Source organism: Odontomachus brunneus, unplaced genomic scaffold (genome assembly GCF_010583005.1).
Source record: "Odontomachus brunneus isolate Ranch 3 - 2012 unplaced genomic scaffold, Obru_v1 Obru_scaffold_044, whole genome shotgun sequence".
Lineage (NCBI taxonomy): Eukaryota > Metazoa > Arthropoda > Insecta > Hymenoptera > Formicidae > Odontomachus > Odontomachus brunneus.
This window is the reverse complement of record NW_022639494.1, coordinates 191457-201125: the sequence shown is the minus strand read 5'-3', so window position 1 is coordinate 201125 and position 9669 is coordinate 191457. Positions and strand designations below refer to the sequence as shown.

At 41.6% G+C, this 9669-nt stretch overlaps 1 protein-coding gene across 4 annotated transcripts in view; it reads right to left on the bottom strand.

The window, feature by feature from the left end:
- The window catches only part of LOC116844666 (regulating synaptic membrane exocytosis protein 1), a 209258-nt gene that overhangs the window by 71788 nt on the left and 127801 nt on the right, over positions 1–9669 (bottom strand). For all 4 annotated transcript variants that reach the window (XR_004378114.1, XR_004378115.1, XM_032816521.1 and 1 more), the window contains exons 10-11: positions 7196–7368; positions 933–1001 (exon numbers count right to left, since the gene is read on the bottom strand). Coding sequence is in view for 2 of the 4 variants with exons in the window: in XM_032816521.1 (XP_032672412.1) it covers positions 933–1001; positions 7196–7368 (242 nt within the window). In the remaining 2 variants the exon portion in view is untranslated. The remainder of the gene's footprint in view (positions 1–932; positions 1002–7195; positions 7369–9669) is intronic.

Sequence of the window (9669 nt, the reverse complement as noted above, 5' to 3'; positions counted from 1 at the left end):
GAGAGAGAGAGAGAGAGAGAGAGAGAGAGAGAGAGAGAGAGAGAGAGATCACGTAGCAGTGAAAGATTAATGACGCTGATGCCGGTTGCTGATTAACGTAGATCCTGTCAAAGCACCTCGCGATTCGTTAATCTCTCGATTAGAGTCGCAACGGGTCTGCCAAACCTGTTGCACCCCTTTCAGCACGCGATTATTCTGCATAATGCAACCGTCTTCCTGAAGCGCCGGTTGTTCCTATTACAATCGTGTTAGACAGAAACTAATCACTTCACTTCGTCACAATCGAATTCTCTTGACGTTTACGCATGTGGGTCGAATGGTTGGCGGTTTCGTGATCGAAATTTTTATCTGTTTTTCTGCCGGACGATGCCACGTATTATTTTATTATAGATTTCTCTAGCGATGAATATCGAGAAAAGATTGTAGAGACATGGCGATACAGGTTATATCAGGAAATTGGGACTGAAAATGAACGTTTAGCGAGTAAATGAAAGAATCCGTGTTGTAGGAATTTTTAGCGAAGAAACGAGCCCTGTCTCTTACGTTAGTGGCATTTCGGAAAATATGTTCCGCGAAGCAGTTTTAATCTTTATCAAGCAATTCCTTCTCTAACCCGATGCAAAAAACTTTTGGAAATACTAATCAAATACTAATGTTCCAAATACTAACGTTTACGCGATAAGTCGACTTGGGCACGATAGCGCACAAAGCATTCGATATTCAGGAAGCAAAGGGGTTTACCAAGTGAAGCATAATCATTGTTTGTTGCAATAGCAGATATCGGTGTTATCGTTATCGGAGAATTTGGAACGATTAATAGAGGCTGCAATGTAGCGTGAAATTTGGGTCGTGTATTCAGATCCTTCGATTTAGTAGCCCGGGTATAGGTACTTCAGTTATGACGACAATTAGCAATTTAATTATATACTCACTTCTGTGCCCTTTGTCCATGACTGGATCCCTTCTCAGTTTCACTCTTCTCTTTGCATTCACCCGAGGAGCTGAAAGAAGAGAAATACACCGCGACTTTAAAATCCAACCTTCAATAACTGTATCTAACTGCGAGCTCTTCTCTTTCTATGAATAAATAACAGTCAGGAGAAAGGAGATCACGAAAATGAAATGAAGATAAATGCAGAAGCACGCAAATGAATGTAACATGAATGCATAGAAGGGACGCATACAAAAGCGATATTAATTCGAAACGAATCGATATGTAAAACAGACGTAATTTAAAGATTTCATTGAAGAATGAGAGAGATATTCGCGAGGAGCGAAGGAGCACAGCAGGGAACAGGAGCACAGAAGGAGCAAGGGAGATTTCATTTTCTAGAGTATCCAGGAAAAATCTAAGACAAAAAATTCAGGATAAATTCAGGATAACAAAAGGATCGAAATCGGTAAATCGAAGCATATCGACGGGCAGACGTGCGTGATAGCTGGACGTACGAGCAGTCTTTGTAAAACAAAACGATTTTTCTTTCACGAGCAAAGAGCACGCGGCCGGTGAAAATCATGACTTGCGTGGGTGGCTGCGTTGGCTGCACGTTGCTTTTCAAAAATAACGAATTCGCGCTCGTGTTGCGAAAAGAAACGGAAATCCCTCTCAGCGCTGTCAGTTATCGTTTCGCGATTGCCGATCGCACGCGTGATATCTATTCGTCGTTTTCGCGCGCACGCCAACCGGCTAAAAAGGGCGCCTACGCGGCGAAAACGAGCTTAACCGGCGCTGTCGTTCATCGTTGCATTTTTTTGCGCTGCCCAGCGCGGACTTCAGCTTAATACACACGCGCAACGACGATGAAAGAGCCGCGATGAAGAGAGGACATCGGGGCGCGGCTCCCTTTTTAAATATAATGCGTCCCGGCGAGATTTCTGCTCGATGTAGCGTAAAGGCGATTTCGGCGTTAACCCCGATTGCATCCCTCCTGCGATCGATAGGGGACGTACCGCGGCGACGTACCGCCTCGCAAAATCGACCCGACGATGATCCGCGATAAATTTGCGATGGGATGGAAACGCCCGTCCGGAGCGACCGAGTGAAAGTAGTAAATTTTTTTAACGCGCGGCTGTATTTTTCACGAGAGACAGGCGGATGGTATACCCGTTTGCGTTCACGATAAAATGACCTCGATAATCCGGTTGTTTTTGCATTTCGGGAAAATCAATTTCTACGCTCTTGTTTCGGAGATTTGGTGTACATTATCATGATTGCGTGTTTTCCTCTTGGATATAATGTCTATAGTAAAAAAAATATGCATATAACCAAAAATATTTAATTGTGAGCGGCATAGTTACATCATCCTAGTTATTTTTGTGTTGTGGCAGTATGTATGGTCGATATGGCTCGATTATTTTGGTACATTAACTATATCAATATATGTAGTTGCGCCTGATCTGGTTGTGGCAACCAGACATCCGTTGAGGAGACATTTACTATGTATACACTTTGGTTGGAGCAAACAGACATATTGTCACTGTTGTAACGCCAGTAACTCAGCAATTGCTCTGTGGTTATAGCGACCACATAATTACACTGCAAGAAAGGATATCTGAGAAATAGCAAATATATTTATTCGGTGGATACTAACAACATATTTATTAGTATCAAGTATTTCTTTAAATAAGAAGGTACACATTTTCTCAAAATCTTAAGAAAATCTTAGCTTTTCATGAAAGCAATTTCAATATATTTCATTTTATTTCAATATAAAATAATTTAGATTTAAATATATTATTAATATCCACCAGATAAATATTTGCTATTTTTTAGATATTTTTTTTTCTTTCAGTGTAGTTGTCTCATATTTTACTATTAAATCTGATTGGTACAACCAGATTTATGTGTGGGCCAACTATATTATTTTTCCGTGTACAGACCACATTACGTTTAAGTAAAAAAATGACAGTCGTTTACGGGAAACACAGTTGCGCAACGTGACGAGAGATATTTTTAACCGTGTATGCACTTGAAGAGAGATAAAGAGAGAGAATACAGAGTTGACTTAACTTCTGAGTGAAAAACATCACAGAGTCAGAATGCTGTGTGAACTTCGTTAGTAGTTTGGTTGCGACGAACTTGAATGTCGCACGATTACTTAGCGCAAAAGCACTTGATTATCTTTCCACGATGTTCCTCACTTTTCCACGCCGGTCATCACGGCGCGTTTGTCGGCGCGCAAATGAATCTCCTCATTTTAAGTAAATCGAATGCGTGACGAACGCAGCGTGTTTCCAGATGAGAACTTGGTTGCAACGCATCGACAATAGCTCGTCGTTTATATAACATACAATTAACAATATAATATCTGTAAATCAGTATCTATCTTGATAGCATTTTCTTTTTGGCAAATTTTTTAATTTAAATTGCGACGTGAAGTCAAGCCAAGTCAACGTCAAAGGTGCCCAGAATTGCTTCGAGAAGCAACTCGACACGTGATTTGTATCTTAAATCGTGGGACGCGTTATTTTGTTCGTCGTTAGAGAAAGAAAGAAGGACACTTTCGCGCATGACAGCATGTATTTCCCGGTCTTGCGATTTCATCGTGCGCGCACATTCGTGTAAATTTGCTTTAATTCCGAATACCGCGTAAACCGTATCTCTCTGCCAAAGGCGTAAATCAATTATGTGACTCACTAACGGTTTCAGCAAACGTCTATTTCCCCTTCTCCTCTTCTCCCTCTCCTTCCTCTTCCGCTCTCTGTGTAAACTGTGACGTTACTCGTCGCAACGACAAACTTGCACGTCGTAAAATTACATGCAATCACTTTAGCACGAAAAGCGCGCGTTATCTTTGCAACTTGCCCTTTCTTCCTCCTTTCTTCTGCTTGCCTGTCTCTCTCTTTCTCTCTCTCTCTCTGTCCTCCTTCCATATCGTACTCTATCTTCTTTCCTCTTGTCTTTCTCGTTCTCTCACGTGCAGCTTGTTGCATCGCGGTTTACCCGCGAGATAGACGACGCAGTATAATCCGCCTTTCGATCGACACGCCGTTAATGAACACATGAACAGATCGCGATTCACACGTAGAGCCAGCGTGGCGTGTAAGGTCGCGATAACAGTCGCGGCTGCAATCGATATAGCGCGCCCAGGCGCGGGAGAGTCTCGCCAAAGTGAGAAAAATGAAACGGCCCGTTTTTGCCGCTGTATAACTCGTTGACCCGTGAGGAAGAAAATACGGCGTCGAGCGGTCACCTCGTAATAAAATCTGCGACTCGTACACACGATGGAAGCGGCAGACTTCGAGAATTTCCGCGACCATCGATTGTCAATTTCTTCCTACTAAAGTTATGAAACGAATAGTATGGAGTGGTCACTTCGAGATCACTGACGTTTTTGTTGTTGATGTTCCCGACTAATGATTAGAAAATGCGACGGAAACATGGCGGGTGTTTGCATGTGAACGGATTTTTCCTTCATTCTCGCGTGAGACTTCAGAATTATTGCGAACTGTTTCAGCGTTTCCACGATATATAAATGATGCAGATTATAGCTGTTAATTGCACAAATTTTAAACAGTCTTGAGGAACCGCTCTCATTCATGTTTTATGAAAAATAAATTAGTTTAACTGGTTTACGCGAGTACTTGCGTGATATGTTAGCGAAGGGATTTTAGTTTTAATTAAATGTGATAGTGAAGCAGGTGCTTCTATCGAGAGACTGAAAATCAGGTCAGCTGCGATAAAAAGAAAGTACTGCACCGTGACCGGACTAGTTAATGTCTCGGCTAATGGCGATAAAATAATTTCACTAACGACATATGACGAAGATAGTCTCTGCGCGTGTTTCATGCTCATACATCGTATAAACGTCAATATTAAAAAACTCCGCTAAGCGCCCATTAACAAGCGATAAAGTGAGGGTTACAATTATCATCAATAATGAAACGTTTTTGACCTTTTTTTGTCAAGTTTTTTCTCGGAAACCATACAGTCAAATCTTCTTTGAGATGTCTCGCGATTATTCATCGGATCATATTTTCACGTTTGAGATAGCGTAGTTTGCCTGTGCTTTCCGTCATTAGTCTCCGTTCGTAACAATTGCGGCAAACGAGATAATCGGCTGAACGCGTTTAAATAAATACTTCTTCTTTTCTACAGCATTATAAGCTCGGGTAGACGCGCGTAAGCGCGTTTTAACCGAGACGCTTGTGTCTCGGTAATCCGCGTAAGAAAACTATCGTGTCGCGGCAGCTGTGGTATGACGTAGTATGATTCCACTGGATAATGAAATTTTTCATTCGCGGTAGAAACAAGTCTCGATCCAAACGAAATCTCGTGCTTTGCTGGCGCTTCCTCGTGCGATGGTACATTTTTAGGGAAAGAAAAAAATGGCCAGCTCGCGGAGCTGTGTAGAACGTAACTTTAAGGCACTTTTGAGAATATCTTTTATCGCAATACGTATACTTTTTGGTAATGTGTTTATACGACAAAGCCATTCGTTCTCCTCCCCGCGCGAACGTCTAACTCTACATGACGCGAGATATTTATCGACAGTCATAAATCGCATGAGGGAGACGTCACGGTGTATTTAGAGATTTCGCGGAGATTTCATGGAGAGACGAGAAATTCGCGCGTTAAAACATATTCGCGTGATTTCACAGACACACGAGAAATACGAGACGCGTTGCCGTGAGTACATATTATGTTCGCAAAAATGATCAGCTTGTTCATTTATAACGGCGGCGAGCTTTCCGATACAGTGAAGTCAAATGAGATTCCATGTTTTACAAAAGACTACAACTTCGAAATTTGAATCGATTTCGATGCTTTGTTTTTTTTTGATGAAAACTAGTGAAACTTAGACATTAACTTTAGAATTACTGTCAAATCTGAATTTTGTCTTTTACTTTTTTTCTTTTAAACGAGACATAAGGAAGTTAGTTACTTCAAAAATAATAATTAATAAAAAGATAACATGATAGTAATAATTTAGTCATATTTAATTCAGCAGTTTTTATTTTAATTAAAATTAAATATTTTAATTATTTTCGTTTATTAAATAAACTAAGATTTAGTGAAACTCCTATATCAGTCTGTATGATTTTTTTTCGAGTCTACAATCAAAGTCTGAATATTTTATTTCAATATTTGTGCCTGATGTTAAATTAAATAAGATATGAAATGAGTTATCTATTGTTTGATTGAAAAAAACTTTTAAATCTAACTTTTTTGTTTGATTCAGACAAAGGGAGAAAAGGGAAGCAAAAGACAAAAATCCGGCTCGACAAAGTTGAGTCCTAAATTTTATCAGCTTTAATTCAAGAAAAAAAAACGCATTGAATTCGATTCAAATCTTGAAGCTGTAGCCTTTTGTGAAACATGAAATTTCATTTGACTCCACTGTGCAGCGACGGCGGTGATGGTGGACGTATCATCGATCCTTACTACTGCGTATTATAACGCCACTCCTCCGCGGAAAAGTGATTCTGTTAAAAGCAGCTCGCGAGCGGCGCCTGTGTATGTATGTGTGTGTGTGTGTGTGCAAATTGAAAACAATGCTTGTTCGTGTTTGAGACGGACATTATAGTCCGATTAATCCAAACGCCGCGATATCCTAGGCAAACTTGACCGCTTCCGTTTTTCCGGGAGTCGGATTAATCGCCATTCGCGCGCAAGACACTTTGGATCTCCTGATGGACGGATTTACGGCAAGCCCCGAACGCAATTAAATTCCCGACTCCTAATTGAGAGGATTTCACTATTAGCGGGACAAAACTCCTCGAGGTTAACCGAGGCGGTTAACCGAAGGGAATTGAATTATACTGCGATCGAACCCGCGCGTCTTGCCGCTTTCTTTTCGGTAACGCCAAACAATTCGCATATTCGCTGCGAAATCAAGAAATGAATTTCCCGTTAAGCTCTGTAATATTATGAAATGTTAAAGAATTGCTTCTCAAACGATCGAGAACGTTTACAATGGTGTCTCACTACACACAAACGTTTGATAATTCGCGTATTCTTTTCTTCATGTTCCTATTCTGGTCGAGTTTCACTTTATTATTCAACTAGCTCTAAATTACGACGACTTTATATAGACAACATTACGACTGTTTCCATTGCAAAAGAAATTTCCTTCATGGACGTAGAACGATAACAAATGAGTAAAAAAGGGGAGAGGAAGGCCGGAGTAATAACCGGAGGTAGGAATTAAGGCACACGCGAGACCTTTGTAAATGTTTCAATAAGAGAACTCACCAACATCACTGTCAACGTCATGAATGACGATCTTGATACCCTCGCCATCGACCAGACTGCCCTGCCTAGGTAATTCGCGTTCCTCAGCCGCCACCCTGCTAACTACCGTCGGTGGAGCGCCTTTTGCCGCTCCTGGTGCTGATGTCAACGCCCTTATCGCGTTTATATCTGGTCTGAAATGACAAGTGAAAAATCCATAACATCTTGGAGAGCGAAGGAAAGGGTTCCCGTAAACTCCACTCGCGCTCTGAGCAAAGATCTTAGCGATATTAGATTGATTCGCGCGCGAAGTTTAGCAAAAAACAGGATGACTTAAACATTACTAAAATCAAAGGGAGACGTTAGAGATAACGAAAGCTCGTCGCGAATAATTAGCCGCAACAAGTAAACAATGGGCGTTAGTTTGTCGACGCCTGAGGACCACTTTGGATCGTTAAAGATATCCCCCAATGAGAGCGCGCGCGTAAGCCGATTTAAGGGACTCATTATAATCATTATGTGGATCAGGCGGACCCGCATCATCGCGGATTAATCCGCAAAATTTCAATCGACCACATCGAGGCAAATTCCACTCTGTGCCGCGAAACTATGCCGGCGCAATAAACAAATTTCATTATGCCATCGCTCAGAGCAAGGGATGAAAAAAATCTGTTTCAACCAATATCGATTTTCCAGTGTCTTGTTTACAAAATTATGATATAAATCGCCGTGAAATATCGTTTTATTCGGTCGAGTATTCGGTCAACCTTGTTGACCCGAGATGAACTCTTAATAACCATAATTTATATTTAACGATGTCAAATATACGATGCCGTTATTATTTATTACATTATCTCTCACATGAAGTGGTATCATTTGAAGATCTCTTTCACACTAAATATATCTGTTTGACATTTTGTATTAATTGGAAATAATAGCGAGAGAGAGAGAGAGAGAGAGAGAGAGAGAAAGAGAGAAAGAAGGAGGAATGAAGAACTAGTGGAAGCGTAAAAATATTCCAAATGATAACACACGTAGAATTTAAAATTTTATCGCAGCAACTTGGCTGTGTATTATTTTATACTATTTAAACATCGCAGATGGAGCGGAACTATTTCAGTATTGATTATCGTCGGCGTTGCTCAAATTGCGAGTATAAGTATCTATGGGTAGAAATTAGATGATCAGTTCTTAATTCATTCCGCTATTTGCCGCGTGTCCTTACTTTTCAATACAAAACAGGTAATTAGCTCTCTCTCTCTCTCTCTCTCTCTCTCTCTCTCTCTTAAATGAAATTTTCTTTACAATGAGAAAAAACGAGCGAGGAGGACGCGGGAAATACGGTCTCGCCACGGGCGTTTTCCGCCAAACGAAAAACGAGTTTCTCCCCGGCAGGGCGACTTTTAAACGCGACCGCAATTGCGTTAAACTTTTCGCCGCGCACGGATGAGCATCGTCGGGCGGGCAATACAATCTTCGTTCGTTCGCCCGCCCGCGATGACACACCACAGGCACAAATTACCGCCCTAATTCCACGCCATAAAGGCTAAGGAAACTCACGTGCGAGGTCCATAAAGTAGCTGCGCGACCGCTGTAACTAGCGTCTCCTGCTCGCGCAAAAACAATGGGTGACTTCGCGCCGGAAATATTTAGCGCTAAACGTGACCGTTTGAATCTCGACCCCGAGATAACATGCAACGTGATCTTTATACCAGGCATAAAAGTCGGTATTAGACGGCCGCATCTGACGGAAACGCTCTCCTCGGAAAAGGTCATGCTTTTTTACTGCTCCTCTTTCAGCTGTCCGGGAACAGCAATAATTTGTTCCGTGCGGAAAATAGAGTGTGAGTGGAGGGAAAAAAATTGCGGGAAAAATTCTCGAATCTTTTACTCGCGTGCAAATTTACTTTCCGGATTCGTTGCGTTAAATATTTCTACATATGATAATTGCTCGAATAACATGGCGCAACGTGCATTAAGTCGCGCTTTAACGTCACCGGAGCTTTTTCTCGAGGATATATTTCTTCCGTTTCTCCGAGGGATTTTGTTTCGCGGAGACACGAACTTTCCTAAGAGAAGGATTCACTTAGCGTTAAACGCGCATGCTGGCATGAATACGGTGCTCGCTGTCTAAACACGAGGATAGAAACAGCACTGCAACATCGAGTAACTCGGTGAATGTACGAGCCTCTCGGCTTGTGCCGTATCGAAAGTTGTCGGCATAATCGTGGGAAGTTCTCCTGGCAGTAGAGGAACTCGAACAATGTTACGACGAGAGCGGCCGTAGCTCGTCGACGACGAAGAATGTCTCTCAATTTTCGCGATTAACACTTTAGCTAAAAAACGGAGAATAAACACAAAGTGCACAAAAATAATAAGCTCGTGGTTGGACTTAGAGAAAGAAGAGAGTCCAAAGAGCCTAGAAAGGGAGAAATAGAGAGGGGAGAGGAAGAAAGAGGAGAGAGAGAGAGAGAGAGAGAGAGAGAGAGAGAGAG